At 39.4% G+C, this 23,365-nt stretch overlaps 1 protein-coding gene across 30 annotated transcripts in view; it reads right to left on the bottom strand.

The window, feature by feature from the left end:
• Positions 1-23,365, bottom strand: part of DLGAP1 (DLG associated protein 1) — an 874,662-nt gene that overhangs the window by 255,615 nt on the left and 595,682 nt on the right. For 25 of the 30 annotated variants that reach the window (XM_072828886.1, XM_072828884.1, XM_072828893.1 and 22 more), the window contains one exon: positions 9,359-9,573. In XM_072828886.1, coding sequence (XP_072684987.1) covers positions 9,359-9,573 — 215 coding nt within the window. Of the gene's footprint in view, positions 1-9,358; positions 9,574-17,667; positions 17,782-23,365 lie in introns of all 30 variants that reach the window. The other 5 variants (XM_072828908.1, XM_072828909.1, XM_072828894.1 and 2 more) reach the window with 1 other exon arrangement.

Genomic DNA, 23,365 nt, shown 5'->3' with positions numbered 1-23,365 from the left:
GGACATGTAGCATGAGCAAGAAATTAATTTTTGTTGTTGGAAGCCTCTGTGATTTAGGAGTTGTTTTTCACTCTTAGCATAATCTAACCTATCTTGACTAGCATGGGTCTGAAGCCAGCAAAGTAGATCCTAAGATTATAATTGATCTTAGTAGCTTAGCAGTTTAATCAAAGCATAGAGTATGTGTAAGGGAACAGCAGAAAAGAAGATCTCCAGTGAGAATGAAGTCTTACTGTGACACTGAATGCTATTGAGGACTAAGTTTATAGACACAATGGGATTCAGAGCTGAAGTCTCAGTAACCTGGCAGAAAGTCTGCAGAAGGAGTTGTTGCAGAGACAGGCTGGTGGCAGCAAGAGAGATTGGTCCTTGTGATCATTCAGATGAGCAGTGAAACCCTAAAGCTTGAAGAGGTGAGAGTTTGCGTTGCAGTATTTCATGATTGAATTTAGGAGACTGGTAACTTGGGTGACAGAAATGGAAGAGTCAGGAAGAGGAAGAGCAGTGATGTACTTAGGGAGTAGTGAATTATCTGGGTGCCTACAAATCTCACTTAGAAATACAGGATGAATGTACATAAGAATATGATGGTGGTCTTAGGCTGAAACCTTAGACTCTACTTGTCGGGAAGATCTCACACAGAGATTCTGTCCATTTCACCAAAATCACCAAGCAGAATTATCAAAGCTCTCTGAGAGGTACAGTTCAGGTTGTTTTGAAAAGTGCCTGGAAAAATTTCTCTCCAAACTCCCAAATTAATTTATTCCATAATTAATAACTTTATGATTAGAAGTTTCACCTTGCAGCTAACCTAAATCCTTGGGTTGTAGTTTTGATTTCATTTCATCTTACTTAAATACAGGAATGTCAATGGTTTTGCTATTCCATATGCATTCTCTGTAAAGGTGCCTTTATTTAGGATTCACACAGCTTCTCTTCTAAAAGGGTTAGAGGCAGCTCCTAATATGTCTGCCGAGGCTTCCTTTAAAGTAGCTTTTCTCTTTCCTTCAGAGTGCACTGCCATCTGAGGTGCGTGAGGAGGATTGCTTTAATGAAATAAAATGAAAGCAAAACTAATAACATGGACTATGTTGACACAATAGTAATCTGCAATGAAAAAAAGAAAAAACACTCTCCCCATATCAAGTGGATTTTTCTGACCAGAAAAAAATTCTGAACAAAATAATAAACTTTAATACCTTCAGCCTCTGAATTTTATTTCTCCTTTGCAGTGCTTTCTTCCACCATTCTTTGGTTTTAGAGCACATCTATATACTCTAGAGTATCTTTTATGGTATGTTTATATCTCTAAAAATGTATGTATTTATATATAAATATATATTTATGCCTATATAAAACACAGGTCTATAAGAATATAGAATCTATAAGAATATAGGTATAAATATCTATAAGAATATCTGTAAGAATATAGATATAAAAATAGAATAGATGCAAAAATAAAATATATGCCTATGCAAAAATATATCTATATAAAAACATATATATTTGTTTTCCACTTGACCATGGAAAACTAGAGTTTAGGGAAGCATTTAATAAATTTATTGAAACCTGGTACAAATGTCTTCCACAGTACTTCAATATTAAAGGTACTGAATAAATGAGTGAGTGCACGAATACCATTGCTGATTATTAGTAGGGTGTTCTCTGTTGCCTGGTTTTCTGCACATTAATAGCGAATATAGATATTACACTGAAGGCATGGCAGCCAGCAGACAGTCAATGTAAAGGAATTTGAAAGCTCTCTGCAAAAACAAGCCTTCCTGGCAGACCAGTGGGTAGCATTTCTGATCAGTACTACCCAAAGGGACTGAGGAATCTTCATTTCCAGAACCCTCTTCAGGGATTCTCCCCTGCTCACATTTCTCTGGTCTTTGGGGCTTTGCCAGGTGCTAAGAAGTTGGCTCAGGTATATATGGTACAGCCACAGAATGGATACAGGGATAGGGTTTGTTATTATACCAGCCCTGATGAAGCTGGACGCAAGCTCCTAAGAGCTATTACTTCTTCCTGTAACCTCCATCAGCCAATGCCTCCTTTATCTCCGATCTGTTGGTCATTTGGTCCTTCCTTCCTTCATCCCAGGGTGAAGCCTGAGTCAAGCCTGAGTCAAAGTGTTCTCAAAGCCCTTCCTGTTTGAGCTGCCTGTGTGCCTGCTTGTACTTCTGGGCCAGGATGTATCTCACTGCAGCCTCTGACATACCCCCTGCCTATACCCCTGCCTCGCCCTCAAAATCTGCTTTTTCAGCTCTTTTTATGGATGCCACTTTTCAGATGTCCACACCCAGGAGACCTTCCTTTTCTCCTCTGTGCTGACTCCTCTTATGCAGCTCATCACTGCAGTCTAGAGAAGCCCATCATGCCACCCAGCTTTGTATCCTTTCTGCTTTCAACACCTGGGCTACAATCTTACCTTTGATGGCTAGTTGACATATAACCTTGGACAAATTATTTCATCTCCCTGACATGTAGATTCCTCATTTGTAATGTGGGGGAAAATTTCATTTTTAGTGTTATGGTGATTTAGAAGATTAAAAAAAAAAAAAACCCGGGATCCCTGGGTGGTTCAGCGGTTTGGCGCCTGCCTTTGGCCCAGGGCGTGATCCTGGAGACCCGGGATCGAATCCCACATCAGGCTCCCGGTGCATGGAGCCTGCTTCTCCCTCTGCCTGTGTCTCTGCCTCTCTCTCTCTCTCTCGCACTGTGTGCCTATCATAAATAAATAAATTAATTAATTAAAAAAAAAAAACAATTAAAAAAAAAAAAAACCAAACCAAAAAACAAGAATGTAGAGTCCTTAGAACTCAGGCACTTAGATCATTAAAACTTAAATCTCTATTCTGTGTTTTAAAATCTTTCTTTCTCTAAAATGTATCTGAATTTCCTTTCATTCTTTCACCTTCCTCAAAGATACAGAAGCACTTCTTTCCTCTGAGGTCGTGATCATTATAGGAACAGGCCAATCTAGGTCAGTTTCCTTCTCAAACAGGCTTTTCTAAAGAGCAATTATGGGATCCCTGGGTGGCTCAGTGGTTTAGCACCTGCCTTTGGCCTGGGGCGCAATCCTGGAGTCCTGGGATCGAGTCCCACGTTGGGCTCCCAGCATGGAGCCTGCTTCTCCCTCCTCCTGTGTCTCTGTCTCTCTCTCTCTCTCTCTATGTCTATCATAAATAAATAAATAAATAAATCTTTAAAAAAAAATAAAGAGCAATTATATGGCAAGAAACCAAGATGTGGTATAGACTACAGTACTCGCCCATGCTCCTCTCATTTGGAGGAGGGTATTCATACTGAAAGAGGAATTGATTTTTCTTAAGCTGGGAATGGTGACCTGAGTTGAATACAGCAGGCAATTTCTTGTACCAGTTACTGTTTGTTTTGTTTTTCAATGAGGCTTATTTCTAGCAAGGGGTTGAAACATATTTAGATACTTTCTCTATGAGCAAGTGAATGAGTTTTAGTTTTAAACTTTTTTCCATTTCTTACCACTCTGGAACCTGGGGATGGGGGACTTGGGAGGATAGAATGTAATAAAAGAAAGTACTATGGTCAGGAAAGGATGGGAAACTCTCTTGAATTCATGTCACTGAATTATAGTCACAAACTATTGTAGTGTCAGGTCGTATTATTCTGTTCTCTTCCATTATAAAGAGCATCAGCTGTTATGTGTAAAATCATACTGAGGGTCAGGTAGGAAAGGAACATCAAAGTGTCTGGGGAAAATAGACCACAAAGGAAAACAGGCATTTCATACCACTTTACGACAAAGATGGGAGGAGATATATATGGCTACGTTCTTAAACATGGTTTATGTTCTAAGGGGAAAAAAAATCTCAATGCTCTCATGTCCACATACTCTAATTCCCCTTTTTCTGGGGAGAGAAGGATCTGAGGAACTGTAAGTAGGCAGGAGGAGCTTGTGGAATGTGAGGAACTAGCAGAGGACACAGTATGTCTAGAGAGAAAAAAGGGAGTGAGAAGTTTATACGAAGATACCCCAAAACAGACACTTTAGCAAGAAGCTTGTTTTGGGTTCTTGATATAAAACTGATCCATTTTGGGGCACCTGGGTGGCTCAATGGTTGAGCGTCCACCTTTGGCTCAGGGTATGACCCTGGGGTCCTGGGATCGAGTCCCGCATCAGTCTCCCTGCAGGGAGCCTGCTTCTCCCTCTGCTGTGTCTCTGCCTTTCTCTCCGTGTCTCTCGTGAATAAATAAATAAAATCTTTAAGAAATCATCAGCCCTTCCTTGCAGCTCTCAATGGTAACAAGCAGATGTGAGAACAGAGGTGAAGCAGAGGTGAAGATGCCCTTGGTGAAAACACTAAGCACCAGCTGTATACAGTCTCTCAAAATAAGCAGATCAGATTGATTTAATTAGGCATGTCCCAATTCCACTTACAAAATAAAATAAGATGGATCCATTTTATTTATTTTATTTTATTTTTTATTTTTTAAAGATTCTATCTATTTATTCATGACAGACATAGAGAGAGAGAGGCAGAGACACAGGCAGAGGGAGAAGCAGGCTCCATGCAGGGAGCCCGACGTGGGACTCGATCCCGGGACTCCAGGATCACGCCCTGGGCCAAAGGCAGGTGCTAAACCGCTGAGCCATGCAGGGATCCCCAAGATGGATCCATTTTAAATTTCCAGACTACAGTTGTAGGAGAACACCCCATATGCCTCTTCTCAAATTATTTTATTTACCAGTACTGCTCTTTTTGTCTTTAAACAGTGAACTCCCAGATCTTCTGTGCCTCATCCTTACAATTATATACAGTAGTGCTGAAAAGTCTGAGACCATGTGAATGAGACACAGGAACCTACGGCATCATCAGTCAGTGAGAAGTAGGGGCTGGAGAATCGTGTTGAGAAGGGTTCTGAAATGTATCTGTGTTCAGTGGAAAGGGTCCTGTGATCCACTAAAGCTGGGATTGGCTAATGCTGTCTGCCACGGGCCTGGGGGTTGTGGGGTGGGGTGGGGGAGCTGTGATGGGAGTCATCTAGGTGGTACTATCATGCTAAAAGCCTAAGCCTTTCATTATATTTGGGTGTGTGTTGGGGGGTAGGGCTCAGAGACATTAATCCATATATATGTATGATATATATGTTCAGGATCAGGAAAATAATGAACATTAAGAGGATTAAGCATCTTGAAAATGAAAAACTACCTACCTTCAAGGCATTTAGGACTGAATATGAACCTTCTTGAAATCTTTTGTTAGATAGTTTATCAAAGTTGCTACACATTCTACCTAACTGGTCACCCCCAAAGCCAAACATGCAAAGAAGCCTGGAGCCCTCCTTGCCAATTTCAGAGGCCTTTCAAAGTCTATGATTATAATGACTACTTCCTCAAGGAGAAAATTTGTCTTAGTGCTTGGATGAGGGATAAAGAAGTATGAGGAAATTTTAAAGTGTTATTTACCTAGAATTAATGGATGGTTGAATTTAACTTTAGAATCTTTTAAATGGCAGCTCACTTTTTAAAAAGTTCTACTGGGGGGGGGGAGGGGGAAGTCCAAGACAGGATTTGGACGTGGTTTTAACTAATCAGGGTTGTAGGCAGTAGTCTCGATGCTAGAATAAATAGCAAATCATAACAAATCCAACTAAGGCTTAAATTCATCAGAGCCAAGCTGTGGCAACACACTTTGAGGGGATTCTGGCCACTAAACCTCTTCTGGACTTGCCTGAGAATTTACTATTAAGCATCCAGAAGTTATTATTTGAAAATACTAATGTTTGATTATCCATTTCAAGTTCATCATGGTTAGCTAATAACAAAGAAAGAAGGCAAAGCTAATGGGGAGGTGAAGGGATTTGTTACCAGCTGTGGAACAAGACAAGGGAATGAGAGAGATAATGGTCCTCAGTGAGTAGCTACAGAAACTTCGTGGCCCAAAGATGGAGTTCCCTGTCTGAAGCCTGCTCGTGACTCTGGAATGTTCAACTGGCCTTTGGACACAATAACACTGAGTAGGTGACGTAAATAAACCCTCAAGATGCCTTTAAAAATAGAGAAGAGAAAATGTAAGAAAGTACAGGAGTGCTTTCTCTCCAACATTTCTGACAGAAGATAGGAGTTGAAAACCTCAAACAAAATGTTGCCCCAATCTCACTTGGCTAATTTTAGTTATCTTGGTTCATGGCTATGATTCATCCCTAAAGCTGTGAATTGCTGAGGAGGAAGGAGGAAAAAAAAATTGACTTAAATGTCAAAGAAGTAAGAACAAAAATATAGTTTTCTTTTTTGGGGAAATAGAATTCCAGGATATGGGGATATATATTTTTTTTCTCACGAGGGACTAAATGCTTCAAACTTCTAGAGAAATAATGATGGTCTTGAGTCAAAACATCATTAAGGAATAAAAGACAGCATTGATTATAAGTCATGTTATGTTTGAATTTTTGCCTCCATAGTGTATTTCTGTTGGCTTCTTGTGTGCCTCCTTAAGAACCATTAAACTAGAACTCACCAGGAATCATCTGTAGTTGAGTATGATGGAAGCTTAATACGTAGACTGTAAAGAGGAATGGAATCCCTAAGCCAGGTGAAGGAGGAATGAATGGAGACAAACATGACTATGAGAAATAAGCCTGGGGAATGGGATGATAGGAAAGAGAAGAACGGCATATTTGAATGATGATCAGATGTTGTCTTGCTTGCTAAAGAATAGAGACGGTCTGGTGAAATTCCATCTTGAGTAAAGAAAAAAATGTCTAATTTATTAGGGGTCCCCTAGTAAATTGGTTGCCATTTTGAATTTCCGTAGGTTTGGAGGAAGAAAATATTCACTAACAGCTCAGCTCAGTGATTGTTTTCACTGTCTGAAGTAGCTGACTTCTCTACCAACATCTTAGCCACTATCTGTGTTAGTCTCTTTCTTAAAACTCTTAAAAACTGCTGCTCTTAAAACTTCTGAGAAGTCGAAGAAATACATGATGGTTGTAAAAATAGGGCCCAGGACTTGAAAGGAATATATTATGTAGGAAGCAAAATGAAAAAGAAAGAGTTCCAATGACTTCAGAGCAAATATCTGCCACCCCCCCACCCCAGCCCTGAAGGTGTGTGGAAAGTAGCCCAAGGCATATAAATGTGAGAAGTGATTTCTGCACCTACCTTTGTACTCAGCCTCCTCAGAGCACTTCCCTCACCTTTCTTGTGCTCCACTCCTTTCGGTTCTCCCCATACCTGGGTATTACTGTGAGCAGCAGCAATCACTATGTCTCATTACCCGAGACCCATGTGACAAAAGCATCCTGAGAGATCAACTAACAATACTAATGTGGTGGAAGGCACTCTGGAGGTTGCAGAGTCCCACTGCTTGCTGAGGAAACTGAGCTCTTGAAGGTCTAAATGACTTTCATGACCTAAGCATTCTCTTCTTTGCTTCTTCTGGAAGATGTTAATTAACACCAGGACTGTGTTTGCCTATTATGGTCTCTAGTGGAGAGATATTTTAAAGTCCATAGAAGATATTTGCCAGAAGTTATCCTTGGCCACCCTCATTTTAAACCACCTTGGCAGACTGCCTTTATTACAAATCCAGGTTGGTTGGTTTTTTTTCCCCCTAGACTGGGTATATTTGATTTTCTGAGCCTTTGTGAGATGTGCCAATGTACAACATAACCTGTTTATATTTTTCATACCTGTGATCAACTTTTACTTTGTGTGGCAGTGTTATGGGCAGAATGACATTCCCCACATAGATATATCAAAGTCCTAACTTCCAGTACCTGTGAACATGACCTTACTTGGAAATAGGGATTGCTGATTTAATCAAGTACAGATGAGGTCATTAGGGAGGGTTCTAATCCAATATGAGTGGTGTCATGAAAGTCAACTGTGGGAAGACACAGAAGGGAGAACGGCCATGTGATGACAGAGGCAGAGATTGAAGTGCAGCAGCTGAAAGCCAAAGAATACCAAGGATTGCCAGCACAACCAGAAGCTGGGAAGAGGCCAGGAAGGATTGTCCTCAACACGTTTCTCAAGGAGCATGGCCCAGCTGATAACTGGATGTCAGACTTCTAGCTCCCAGCACTGTGATATTACAAGTGTTTGTTGTTCTAAGCCACCCAGTTTGTGGGACTTTGTTATGGCAGTTCTAGAAAACTAATACCAGTAGTCATCAAGGCAAGGGGGAAGGGCATCTGTAAGCCGAAGGAAAGTAAGAAGAGCTTCTTTTCGAGGGTACCTGGGTGGCTCAGTGGTTGAGCATCTGCTTTTGGCTCAGGGTGTGCATCGGACTCCCCGCAGAGAGCCTGCTTCTTCCTCTGCCTCTCTCTCTGTCTCTCATGAATAAATGAATAAATAAAATCTAAAAAAAAAAAAAGCTTCTTTTCTTGGGTTGGTTTACTAGTGTCATTGGTATTAATTTTTTATTGAAATAATCTGGAGAGTTTCCACATGACCTCTTGAAAAAAATTTTTTGTGAGAGGACTCTCTCTGTCTACTTATTGAAGATACAGCGTATTTTGCTATTTAAATGTTTCCTTCATAGAATAGTCCACTATTTTTCAGTGCTCTAGATTAATTATCTAGTTTGTTTTCCTTAATCTGACAGCTTTGGCCTTTTTGTATTTTTTTTTATTTTGTCTTTTAATATTTTATTCTGTAACATAAAGTAAATGCATGAATAGTAGTATGTATTTCTTCAAAATATGGGAAAAGGTACTTAAAAATCTGAATTATCCATAATATATTTTTTAAATTATGGTTCAAGCCTTGACATATTCCAAGGTTCTGATTTACTCTTCATAAATAATATTAAAAATTAAATTAGGCCTTGCTTAAAATAATAAATTTCAGTAGTTTCTTTTGCAGTGCTGTTCTCTATTTACAAATAGCACAAATGGAGGTAAGGACTACTTATATTTTTCAAAACCCAAAACTATTTTTTAAAAGATTTGATTTTTGAGTAATCTCAATACCCAATGTGAGGCTCAAACTTAAAATTCTAAGTTCAAGAGTCACAGCCATGTGCCCCGCAAAGCATTATTAAGGTCTTATTAATTATATGTGTTTAGTGTCCAGTTTAAAAACCTATATCAAGAACCTTCACATATGACCCAATTTTTAAACATAGCTGCTTTCTATAAATTTCTCCAAGATCATCTGCCCAATTATATTACTCAATTATCTGAAAAATTCAGATTTAGTGGTTAAGAAAACATCTAAGAGTTGAGATACATAGATCTTCTCTTTGACCAGAAATCTTAATTCATTTCAGAAGTGGACTCTGCCCTAGTCACTCCAGGAGTCACACTATCTGATTCTAGGTGCTAATACAAGGAGCTGGACTACAAGAAGTAGAGCACTGGAAACACTTACTTGAGTGTGGTGAGTTCTGTAAGGGATGGCTGAGTAGCCTTGAGATAGCTTTCTCTTCGTGCAGCAACTTTGGGAGAAGGCTTGGGACTTGTGTCGGAGTCACCACTGTCTTCATCTCCCATGGCTTTGATGTAGCTGCCACTCCGCATTCTTCGGCACGGGATTTCGTCGTCTTTACCACGAGGGGTGTACCCTGTCCAGTCATCCTGAGGGACCTATTCATATAGAAAACAGATAATTAATTTTTAATAAAATCCTATAATTTTCTTTCTTTTTTTTTTTGATATGACACTGAACGTGGGTAACAGATGAATTATCTAGAGCTTTAGACTTTCATTTTTCAATAATGGTGTTGTGTTTTACTGTAATTGATTTGAAAACATTTTAATCCATGCAAGTCCATGTCTTGATCTTTAAAACATCATGTGTATTAGGAAAAATTAAGACCATTGGCTTTGATTTACTTCTCATTTTTCTCATGCTAATAAGAAGAATTCTAAGAAACAATTCCAAAAAGAATGCCATTGGAAAGGAGAACAGTTTTATTTGAGCTTTTCAATTATTTGTTTTCAATTATTGTTTGAAATTTAAGAATCTTTGGTTTTATCTCCACCCTCCTCACACCTTTCATCTCTACTGTCTTGTATCAAATCTCTCTTCTTCCTGAGCCAGCTACATTGACTTCCCAATAACCTATTCTGTCTGAACCCCTCTTAATTTGTATTCAAAGCAGTCTTCAAAGGTTTCCAATGATCTCATAAAAGCTAGTGGTCTTTTCTTAGTTTAAATTTTCCTTGGCTTCTGAACACACACACACACACACACACACAGACACACACCCCACCCCTGAAGTGTTTCTCTACTTACCTGGTAGAGCTACTTATCTGAATTGTTCTTTTCCTCTTGCTCTGCTGGATCCTATTCTAAATCCTCACTTGGGGGTACCACAAAAGAATGTTCTTAGTACACTGCCCCCCTTTTGTTTCTACAATCATTTCCTTTGAGTTCAGCAGAATACTACACTATGCTATAGAAGATTTCTTTATGACTTTCTCTTCAGTTCCACTTAGATTTTCCACTTCAACATGGACTCAGCCTAGGATCTCATTACTCCTCCATTTAGTAAAAGAAATGCATAATGACCACTCTTTTTATCCATTAAGAAACAACAAACAGCCTATGGTACATAGAATACTGCGCAAGGCTTAATGAAAAGAAACCAAAAAAAAAAAAAAAAAAAAGGTTTCTTTTGCCCTTCACATGCTTTAACAGCAATGAGAAGACAGCATAAACACAGTTGGGAATAGTTCCAAATAGACACGTCAGCAAGTTTAAGATATGGCTTCATAAATGGAACATGCACTGAAGAGAGACTAGAAAAAGTAGGAGTTATCAGTAATGGTGATGAAGAAGGAGTAGCCAGGAGGGGTTCCCTGAAACTGGCCAAGTTTCAATGAGAAAGTAAACAGGATTTAATATTTTGATGCTAACTACTTACTGATTATCCATCAAATATACTGTTTCATTATTAACATTTGACTATGCTAAGTATTTGCTTACAGGATCTTTTTTTTTAATCTATGTAATAACTCTGCATAATTTTTTCTGTATTTCTCAGATGAGACACCAGAACTCAGAGAGCTTAAGGAATTTGCCAAAGAACACACAACTAATAAAAGAACACATAATAGCACTGGCATTCAAAGCAACTTGGTTTGACTCCAAAGATTAGAATTTACTTAACCTAAATTTTATGGTTAATAATATATGAATTTTAAATCAGAATGGTTCATAAAATTGTCCACGATGACACATACACATACTAGACACTGGTTTCTAAATGTTATAAGGCCTAGGAAGTGAGAATGAATGTTCCATTAAAAAAGCACCATAAAGGGGTGCCTAGGTGGCTTGGTCAGTTAAGCATCTGACTCTTGATTTTGGCTCAGGTCATGATCTCAGGGTTATGAGATTGAACCCCACATCGGAACACATAAATCTCAACTATGAAGGGGAAAAGTTCCAACCTGGCAGCTCCCGGGGACTTGCTCTTGACCACTATTTAATGCTGTCTTTCTTTCTGGGCTATAATCTTGGCAGCTATAAACCCAAACAACTCTAGTCCCATGTCACCTTAGTAATCCATTCCATCTGATCCATTTGTCGTTTGTTAGCCATGGTAGTAACAGTGTAGAGTTTTAACTTTTTTAGCTAAAAAGCATCAAAATCACTACAGCAACAAGGAAGATTTCTTAGTGAAATTATAAATGTTTAGAACAGTCTTGTTTTCCTTCAGTTGCAAGGTGACTCACTGCAAAGATATGATCATGTTCAGAACCTCATTATTGGCTTAGCAGTTACATTTTATAAATTAAGTTGGTACAGTTGAGGGTCATAGACGATGCATTTGGCACTTGGCCATTTCTCAGTACTGATGCACAGTTCATAAATAAGCATTGGTCTCTGGAATATGTCAGAGACTAAGGACAAACTTATATCAGGTCATATCAGTTATGAAACAAAACGTGGCAAATTTCTGTTTAGATGTTTTTCCCAAAATTAGTTTATGGTAGAAACTTGGGCTTGCACTAGAAATAGGTTGCAACTGTTGGGAAGGGAATCAACTAGGAAGTATTTAATCTGTATATCTCTCAGTGAAACAGTTTTCAAATGATAGCAGCTAAGAAGTTGCTTGGAATTTAAAAATTAATCCATTGTTCATACACTTAAGGTAGCCTACAACAAGATTACCTATAAATTAATACTGAAATCAGTTTGAAGAAAAATGTAAAACAAAAGAAAATCAAGATCTTGGAGAAGAAAAAGATAATGTCGCTGAAATTGCTATGACCAAGCCCGAAACTTTATTCTGACTCTTTTAAAGCAAAAGCAAAAGAGGAGAGAGTGACCACATAGTTTTCAAAGAAGGTATACCAATTTTTAAGGGGTCTGAGTGTGAAATGTTACTCCCTTTTTACTGGAAAGAGAGGAGAATCATGGGCCACAGCTACTACCATGATCTAGTCAAAGGTTAATGTATCTGTCTGCCTTACTTGCACAGAAAGAAAAAATGTAGGGAAATCCAGAGAAACTGTTAACCTTACAGCTGTCTGAGAAAGCCTTCAGTATGACTGGTCCTGGCAGTTTAAGGGAATAGAAGTCTTGGTAAGGAAGGAAAACTGGAACAAATAGAAAAGCAGCCTGGGCACTTGTTGATGACAGGCCAGCCAGATGTCTTGCTTGTAGGCACCAACCTTGGAGCTGGTTGGAACAAACAAACGTCAAAGGAAGAAGAATAAAATTAATATAATAAAGGCTTGATTTAACAATAGTTTTGAATTAGAGAAAAAGGATTATTTGCTCTTTAATGCATATGTTTAAGCATTAAACTCTAATAGAGAGCTTTATTTTCAATCAAACATAATGGGGATAAGTGTACATTTTTTAATTTCAGGAATAGCCATTCTATAACTCAGACCACAGTTCTGTCATAGTTCAGAAATACGGAAGACTTCTGACCAAAGAATGACCATAACCAAGTGCTATCATCCTCTAATTACAGGATGAGGATATTTTCTTAATTGAAATAGTGTATGGGCACTGAATGATGGATCATTCTAATCATAGCTATAGTCTATTCAGTTACAGAACAGGAGAAAATTAAACATGACCTAATAGGGCATGCTTGCATTTTCTGTCTCCTCCCACATCTCTCTTTGTCCCGTCTCCCTCTTCCTTCACATCTGCAAGTATTTTTTGCTTGTTTCTTTTCCAGTCATGGTCTGGGTGCTGGGAATATACAGCAGTGAAGAATATAAACATGGATCTCATGCTATGGAGCATATATTCTGGAAGCAGTGAAGGAAGAGATAGGTAACAGCCAAACACACACATAAATGAAGAAGGTAATTTCAGGAATCATAAATGCCATTAGGAAAATAAGATGGGGTAACAATGTGGCTGGAGGGTGGATACTTTAACCTGTTCCTCGGAGAAGCCACTAGGAAAGCAGTAATACTCCAGAGGAGATCTGTTGACCAAAGGAGCCAGCCTGGAGGAGAACTGGGAAGAGCTCCCAGGCAAAAAGATCAGTCAGTGTGGAGTCTCTAGAGTAAGAATAAGCTTGGTACATAATTAAAGCCTAGGAATGAAAATGCCAGCATGATGGGAGAGTACCCAGCAAGAGGAAGGTTATAGAAGGAGAGCCCAGAGGTGTAGGGCTAGGCTGTGGAACTGTCTTGCATGTTTGTCTCAAATCTTCCTTCCAGGCTGAACTCAGCAATTCTGAAGCTCCCTCCAACTGCTCCAGATTAAATTGATCTTTTTAATGAAACCTACAGCCTGTATCTCTATGTTAGGGGTCAGCAAACTATAGCTCACAGACTAAATCCAACTTACCATCTGTATTTGTAAATAAAGTTTTATTGGCACACAGCCATGCCTATTCCTTACAACTGGCTGTGACTAATGTCAAGTTACAAGAGCCCAGGTGCATGGTTGTGTTGGTGACCGTATGGCCCCAAACCTAATCCACATTGTCCTTCTGCACACCTACTTTGCATAGTCACACAATGGCATTTATATGTACCACATGTTTTATGCGCCTTTGTGTCATCTCTCCAATTACTGGGTAAGCTCACAGAAATAAGGTAAGCAGTATTGCTGGAGGGTCAGAGGTGTGAGCTCTACATCTAGACTATCCGGGTTTGAGTTCCTTCTTTGTCATTTACTAGGTTTATGACTCAGCTTCCTTGTCTGTTTCCTACCCATAGAGTTCTGCACGGATTAAATGAGGTAATGCCCACAAATGCATGGGGAGTGCTCAGTAAAGGTCTTTTAGCAGAGCTCTGCACTACTGTTAGCACTCAGATGCTCCCTCATGATGGATGACATTGGGTTTCCAAGACTCATGCCTGCTTCCAATTTTCTTTCTCAAAGAAAGGTCAAAAATAATTGAAATATATTAAGCAAAACATAAAGTCCTAATATACTATCTACTCCCATCATTTAAAATGAGAATTCCCATCAGTAAGTACCCCAACTCTCTGTCCTGGGGTCTCATCTCTATTCTGCAGGGCTGGGAGGGGAGCCTGTAGCCTTTGGGCCACCAGAAGGTTGCCTGGACTCCCAGTGATTGAATTCCAAATGCCTCTTTTTGGTTCACAAAGGAGAAAACCTAGAAGGGGAAAAAAAAGCCTCCCTGGAAACTTTTGTTTGTATTGAATTTTTTATTTTTAAACTTTGACCCTAGACCTGCATATTCCAGATGTATGAGGACTGTCCAGACCAAGAGAGGAAGTCTGGGCTACATGAAAGTTCTGCTCTTTGCCGCTCTGAGTCACAGAGGTGGGGGAGAGGTTGAAAAGGTAAAGAGGGGCAAGTTTCTTACTGTTTACATTGCTATTTCTAGGACCTAGTACATTTCCAGAGAGACAATAGATTTCTGGGTAAATGTGACACTAAATGAATGAATGAATGCCCACAGCAACTTTGCTTTCACTCACTGTATGTGTGACCTTGGATAAGTCTTTTCACCTCGATTCCCTTTTCCCATCTCTAAAATGGGGATGATAATAGAAGTATAATGAATAGGAATTGTGTGTGTGTGAATGTAGTTTGTAAACTTCAAAGCACCATAAAAATCTGAGAAAAAAGTTAGAAGAAATCTGTCTCTTTGTGGCTACTTTTAAAGTAAGGCCAGCCATAAATATCTTGGGAATTAAAAAAGCAGTGACATTTTTGCTTACAATCTTCTACTCATTAAAGTAGATGTTCTAGTATAAGAATATAAATGCAAATGGAATATATGTGTTATCCTATATAAAAATATAAACATTTCATACACAAAAATGTATCTATTTCTCTTTCAGGATCTTTGAAAGTAGACTGTGTTTTGGTGCTGCCAAATTTATTACCCTTTAGGTTTCCCTAAACTCAGATGAAAGAGGATTACATTCATTTTGGGAGATCTGTGAGCAAAAGCTATGATAAGCTAGGGGTCCTTATAAAAATCTTTCCCATGGAGTACCACAGAAAGTTATATGATCCAAGAAAATACCTTCTGTTCTGAAGGTCTCAAACATTTTGCTGATTTTGGGGGGTGGTCACATCCCCACTTGGTTAATAAAGTTTTCATTTGAATAGATAAAGTACTCTTATTTTGACTCATCTGCAGCTTTCCTCTACTATCCAAATGCCACACTCCAGAGTCTAAGATACTAATGCAAAACCCTCAGTATGTTTTTGTGCCACTAAGAAAGGAATAAATGCCACCAACTAAACTCTGACTCTCCCTAGATTATATGATTCATTCCAGTATCAAAGATGCTAAAATCCAAAACATATGTCTTAGAATCAAACGCCTTTTCAAAAATATGTGCAAAATAAAAACAAGAAATGGATGTATTCTGGGATAGTAATTATATAACTTAATGTTCATATTTAATAGTGGCCACATTAATAACAATAATTACCATTCATCAGTGACATGCTTTTGCAAAAAAAACACAAGCCCACATAATGTCTCATCATCCTTACAACTATCTTGAAGGATAAGAAGAATTATTGTAATCTCAGCTTGTCAAATAAACAAATTGAGGTCCAGAGAGCTTAGTAGTTAGCACAGGCTGACAAGTATACCCAAGATAGGGTCCACTGTTTACAATCCAGGGATTTGTCCCCTCACCCCATATTCAGATATTTACTGTCTTTGGAATAACAATTGTTATCTAAAGAATACATCTTTCAGATAAGAAAAACCACTCCCTATGGTTTTAAGATCTGTCTGGAGGAAAAACAAATGTTAATAAAACAAATGAAGGATTACAAGCTTTGAAGTAAAAGTTATAAGAGACGCTATTTCAGACATGAGAAGGCTTACTTTGAAAAGGCTCTTCCACAGGACTTGTGGTTCCATACCCCCACTTTTGCTGGGCTGCAGTAAGGACAGTGTAGCTACATGTAGATAGAGTCAGACATTGTGTGCCAATGACGAGCTGAGAGATGATGGCTGGGAGATGAAGCCATGTGTGAGTGAGTGACTCCTGGAGAGCGGATCATCTCAAGATGGGAGGTTGGATGGTGAGGTTTGGAGGAATGAAAATGCGTGAGATTTTGGGAAATCTGAGAGCCACAAAAGGAATGCAGACCCTTAGAAAGCTGGGACAGCTGAAATGGAGCGTATGTCCTGAAATCTACCAGGGGAGGCCAGTACGATTCTGTGAGCAGTTCTGAATGGCAGAGGTTTGGGAGGAAAACTGAGGCATCTAAGGCTGAGGTGGGATTTAAATCAAAGTTCTAATTTGTCAGGAACCAAAGAAGCTGGGAAAAATAAAGTAGGCATTTGATTGATGAGGTAGAAATAAAGACAATATAGCAAGTGAGAGCAGTGATTAAAATGGTGGATGTCAGGAACAGGTTGCTATTTGCAAGGCTGCTCCCCAGTAGCTGCTGATCTCTTCAACCATTGAGTGTTTCTATTAAAGCAACCAGGGGGGCTTGGCTATGGCTTGAGGGGATCAACCTACTTGGTCTTACTTGAGCTAGATAAAGAAGAATAAACGTGAGGAGGCAAAACTGTATTTATGAAAGGAGAGCTAGAGATCTGATATTTATAGAATAATCTGACATTTGTGGAATAACCTCAGAGGGCTGGAAGAGATACCTATGTTACTTTACTACTTCCAGCAGTCCTATGAGTCTTATGTAAGATGGGCATTACTATGTCCATTTTACTGCTGCAAAGCAGACTCAAAAAGCAGAAATGACGCTCTCCAGGTCATAATAATGAGTAGGAGTCTGGCTTTGTCTGACATCAAAGCTTAAATATCATCCTGCCTCTGATGAATGTATATTGATTGAGTGACTAAACAAATAAAGGGGGGGGGGAGGAGTGCATGCTCCCACACAGCTGTACTTTATATTTAAAATAAGCATAAAATGGAACTAATGAAATAAGCAGAAATATTATCTTGTCACTAATTACTAGTACTGATGAAGAGGGTTTAAACTAATAAATACTTAAAATAATTAAGGAGTAAAACAGCATTAGCTGTCTCACTGTCTCACAGTGCCCTTACCAACTGCTATTGTGAGCCAGTGCTTAAACACAAATGGACAGTTTTGGGAGGACTGGAAACCCTGCAGGACAACCATACCTTTTAAGGATGGCTGTGGGGGGCTGCATGCACCCCAGTGGTGAGAAGGCTTCACCCTGGATTTCAGAATGCCTGCCTAACCTGTTTACAGAAATGGCGTGAATGTCTCTGCCTTCTAAGCACTTTTAGCGAGCTCTCAGATTCCCTACTCACTCGGGTCCTTTGCATCTTCTTTACAGCTGGGAGAACTGCTTTTCTGCTCCACACAGCTTTCAACTTGACAAATGCGACTTGGCATAAATGTCCCTGTAGCCTTTTAAGCTTGCTCTTCTCATAGCAAAAGCAGAAAAAAAAGGAGCAAGAATAGGAAAAGGACAATTAACACGATGTGCAGATCCCCAGGTGTGATTGGTGTTTTGCAATCAGATTTCCCTGGCAACCACCCTTTCTAACTCCCCATGAAGCCCAGAGGGGGTGCAAAATTTAATTTGCTTCAGATGGATGAAAGATGACCTTTGAAGGACAAGAGCGAATACCTACCTCTTTTTAAATAGGGCTTAGACCCTTTGCTACATCTCCCTCCAAAGAAAAAATTTTAAACACTCTTAAACAAAACTTTGTAAACAGCACGATGCAATAGTGACTCCATCACTATGACCCTATGGGACTATTCTCACCCACGAACATTTATAGGTATCTACAGGGTACCTAACACAATAGTACTGGGTAAATACTCCGAAAGCAGTTTCTAGAACACAGTCTCTGGTCTCAAAGGTGTTTACAAGTTTTAAGTGATTGGGCAAATTCAGGGGATAGATGAAGGAAAGGGAAAAGTAGATTTAAAGCAAGTGAAGCTGAGTGGAGTATTTCAGTATCTTTGAATCACTTACTGAGTTTGTACTTTGTTCTTCAAAATCTTCCCTGATGGTAAAACTGTTCCTTAGGAGTTGAATGTCTATGTGTGAAGTGCATGGATACCATTGAGAAAAGGCATTATGGGAGAAATGCAAGGGGCAAGATCTGTGACCCCTTAATGGAGGGGAGGGATCCATAAGCTTTTGGGGCTGGTAGAAAATGTTAGGAGAGGTGACAGCTGATGACAAAGGGGCTGCTGTTGGGAAGATGCCCTGTGATTCCACATCAAGAGGTAGCTACTAAGATATCACATTCTGGTATAATGTGAGGATAGGGGAGGAAAATTAATTTTCTTCATTGTCTACCCTACATTTTGATTGTAGTGGGCATCTGTGGGGTTTGTGACCCTGATTCTAATTCTGGTTCTTGTAGTCACATCTTCATGATTTGGCCCTGGAGAACCCTTCCTCCCCAGAAGGAAACACACTTGAAGTCCATGCATCTCAGGAGCAGCACAAAAGTTGGCTTAGCCAATCAACACATCACATTCCCCAGGCGCCTGGCTCGGGTCAGGGCTGAGCATATGATCTAAGCCTGCTTGGTAGGCAAGCATCTCTACCCTTGCTTGGAACACTGGGTTAAAGATATTTCCTTTTTCATTCAGAACATCCATAGCGAAGAAATTGGCCTTAGGACTTACTGCTGGTCTTTTCATAATCCCAACACACAAACATTATCTCATTCAATACAAAACCCTATGTTGTTATTAATCCCATTGCAAAGATGAGAAAATTGAGACTTGGTGCTATTAAATAACTTACAGTAAATTGTACAGTTAGTAAATCATATTTAGAATTGAAGGGCAGGTTTATTTCAAATTTCTATGTTATATTATTCTGTCTGTGTTTCAAAACTTAGCAATTTTCCATTAAATATAAAACTCAAACATTAAGTTACGGGGAGCTACAATGCTGTAACATTTTGACAACTGTAACAAGAAAGGAGGGTTAGATGCTTGGAAGAACCACAGAACACCCATCATCCAGCAGTTACAGTTGGCTACAGATTTTATATACAAGCAAGATCATAAACATCTTAAAAGTTGCAAGATTAAAAACAACAGAGGTTTAGGTCTGTAGTAAGTATCTTACATTTATTTCCGTTGACAATGATAAGCTAATTTAGAGACTTTCTTAGTTTTTAATGCAACTTGTTCATTCCTCGCATGTCTTTCTGGCATATTTGAGGCATATCTGTTTGCTTGCAATGGCTAGGTGAGCCATCGTCGCTGTAGTCATGCATGGTGGCATCTGTCCACTATATCCCCTGTGGTTTGTAGCTATAATTGCAAAAGTTAAATTCCCTGAGGCAAATTTGAATTCTGTGTCTGGTGTTCAAAAGCAGAAATGTAGGTAGGTTAGTGATCTTCCTGAAGTCAACTGAAGCCCAGATGTAGAAACATCATTCATCAAAACTAAACGTTGGTGTGGACTAAAATCTTCAAATCTCTCAGCAGTTCAGAGACCCTGCTACGTGTCAATGTTTATAGATATGGATCTTTAGCCTCAGAACTTAAAGTCTGATGAGCTTGGAACAGCTAGTTTGCATCAAATCAATCATCTCTAGTATTAATTCTTAATTTCAAAAATTACCAATTTTGAAACAGATTTCATCAAATATTTTCCTTTAGTTTACTATTAAGTTTGGGATACTAAGTTTCTCAAACAGGACCATAAATTATTAGATTTGTACATACACCATTAACTTAGCTATTTGGTGTCTATCAGAAAGAACCAAAAGATTTAAGAAGAGATACAGCTCAAAATTTTCTGCTTTTCAAAAAATCACTATCATCTGATTACTGGGGCACCTTGGTGGTCCACCTGTTTGGACTTTTCATTCCAAGATACATTCATGACACCTAAAAGTAGACTGTATTCAAATAGGCAAAAATAGGGATCCCTGGGTGGCGCAGCGGTTTGGCGCCTGCCTTTGGCCCAGGGCGCGATCCTGGAGACCCGGGATCGAATCCCACATCGGGCTCCCGGTGCATGGAGCCTGCTTCTCCCTCTGCCTGTGTCTCTGCCCCTCTCTCTCTCTGTGATTATCATAAATAAATAAAAAAATTTAAAAAAACAAAAACAAAAACAAAACAAATAGGCAAAAATAGAATCTCTCCTTTGTGAACACCATTCATTTTAATTCAATTAAACCATCATCTTTCGAATTATGTGAATATAGTTCTTGACATCTAGAAAGAGTGGAATAATATTTTGGGTGTCTTTATGCACATGTGTAATACAAAATTCCCCTTTAAAAATTATCATATGGGAAAATGGCCTTTTGAGGATTTGTACTCGAAGGCTATATTTCAATCCAATTCCTCTAGGCAGCATGATACAGAACTAATAGGAATTGTTACACAAGCATGTGCATGGATGAGCATGACACTCAACATATATCTGAACCATTATTTCCAAGCTAGCTCAGGCTCTGTTGAAAGGAAATGCCTCGGTTGGAGTATTCTTTGTAGAATCTGAGGTGAGGTTTCTTAGACCAAACTTTATTATGGTATTTTCTTCCTTTTCTTAGTGGTTAAGGTGGAGTTAATTAAGTACCATTTCTTTTGTGACTCTTTCAAAATCCTTTAATGGGATTTATTCATTTACTCAATGTATATTTATTGAGCCTATTATTGTGAAACAGGTGCTATTTTAGGTACTGGGGATACAGTATGTATAATGGGGAAGGAGGAAGATAGGCATGAATAAAGTAAGTAAAATGCATATTAGATGGGCTGTACTACAGAGAAAAAGAAAGCAAGAGATGGGAACAAAGTGTGCACAGAGGAGGGAGAGGGAGTGTGGTGGGATTTGCAGTACTGCAGAGCATGGTCCTTGGAGACCTCACTGAGAAGCCGATCTTGAGTAAAGATCAAATGGGGAGGGAATCAGCTGAAAGATCTGTAGGGCAAGTGTTTGGAGCAGAAAGAAGAGTAAGAAAGTCTGGCTGGTGAGACCTGCCTGCCATGCTGCCTTTGGAGGCCCAGTAGGGCAGTGGGGTGAGAGGAGACAGGAGATGAGCACAGAATGGTGATGGGTGGGGAGGGGGTCCAGATCACTGGGCCTCATAGGCCACTAGAAGGGTTGTCGCTTTTCCTCGGAGAGATACGAATAGCTTGGAGCTTCTGATGAGAGATGTGACGGGTCCTGGTTTAAAAGAATCACTTGGCTTACTGAGTTGAGGTTTCTAGAGGGGAAAATTTGGAGGCTCATACACTAATCCAGACTGGAATTGAAGGCAGTGAGAATGGTGGTAGTGGAGGAGGTAGGGAGAAGATAGAGCCAGTAGGCTTCTCAATGATGACTTGGACATGGGAATTGAGAGTAGAGAAAAGTTAAGAATGAATTCATGATTTTTGGCTTGGTCAGTTGATGGGATTGAATTCCCATTAGTTGAGATGAGAAAACCTAAGGGAGGTGTGGGCTGGGGTGTAAAGATTAGGAGTTCAGTTTGGGACATATTAAGTTTGAGATGCCCATGAGACATCTAAGTAGAGAGGTTGACTAAGGCCCTGGATATGAAAGGCTGGGTGTTCAGGCTGTCTGGGCTGCAGAAACAAATGTGGGCGCTCACATGGTATTTAAAGCTCAGATAATAACGGAGGTGACCTAAGAAATGAATGTCGATAGAGAAAAGTGACCAAGAGCTGTGCCCATTTGGTACTGACCCAACCACAGGGGATAGGGAGCTAAGGAGGAACAAACAAGGGATTCTGAGAAAGATCAGCAAGGTGTGTTGTCCTGGAAGCCAAGTGAGGAATTTTTTAAGGAGGAAGGAGTAGGGGATCCCTGGGTGGCGCAGTGGTTTAGCGCCTGCCTTTGGCCTAGGGCGCGATCCTGGAGACCCGGGATCGAATCCCACATCGGGCTTCCGGTGCATGGAGCCTGCTTCTCCCTCTGCCTATGTCTCTGCCTCTCTCTCTTTCTCTCTCTGTGACTATCATAAATAAATAAAAATTTAAAAAAAAAAAAAAAAAAGGAGGAAGGAGTAATGAACTGTCACAGTGATTTTTTTCCTGGTCTTAATATCACGGGTACACTAAATCAGCAACATTCATTGTATTCCTTAGTCATTAGCTGCTTTCTACAAAGAGTTCTGCTGTTCATTAATTAGCTTTATCTTCCCAGCAAAATGCAAGCTTCTTGAGAGCGAAGCTTTTGTTTTCTTCTTTTGCTCTCTCTCTAGAGCAGTAGCTTTTAAATAGTTTTTGACTACATTTCACAGTATGGAATACATCTTCCTTTGGAAACTGTATATGCACATATACAACTGAAAGAAAGAAAAAGAAAGAAAGAAAGAAAGAAAGAAAGAAAGAAAGACTGACTTAACCTGTGTGCCATGTACTCTATCTTCTTTTCTGTTCTCTTCTATTGTATTCAATTTAATTAAAAATAATGTTTTCTATGACCAACTGAATTGATTTCACTAGCCACTAATTGGTTGCTATCGTTGGCTTGAAAAGCACTGTTTTGAAAACATCTAGCACAGAGCACCGCCGCATTCATTATTAATCCTGGGACAATGTGATTCATCTTTGTTTCTCCCAAAGTACCTCCTGTACAGTAGTAAATGTTTAAATATGTGCTTGTTGAATGAATAGCTTTGAGACCCTAAAGTAATAGTTCTAGAATTGAGCTCTCTGGCTCTTACCTACCTTAACTTTCACTGATTGAAATTTTATAGAAGAATATTTCATAAAAGTTCTCTAACTTCAGAATGAGGACAACAAGATTGTCCTTTCTGAATGGGCCCCTGTGTAGCCAAGAGTCAGAGAAAGCACTGGCCAGGGATGCCTAAACAGATGGAGGGAGTCCATTAGTTGGGTTAGGACAACTTCTACAAAGCCAGGTCAAGGCAGCCTGATGGTGGAAATGCCTTTGCATGTTTTTGATATATCAGCCTCTAAGGGCCAGGAGCAGTGAGGTTCAAAACATTTTTAAAAGCTAATTACAACAATTTTTAAAAAGGCTTTTATTCACCTTAGAACAATCCT

Source organism: Canis lupus, chromosome 6 (assembly GCF_048164855.1).
Source record: "Canis lupus baileyi chromosome 6, mCanLup2.hap1, whole genome shotgun sequence".
Taxonomy (NCBI): domain Eukaryota; kingdom Metazoa; phylum Chordata; class Mammalia; order Carnivora; family Canidae; genus Canis; species Canis lupus.
Note: the sequence above shows the minus strand (reverse complement) of the source record. Positions and strands in the feature narration are given on the sequence as shown.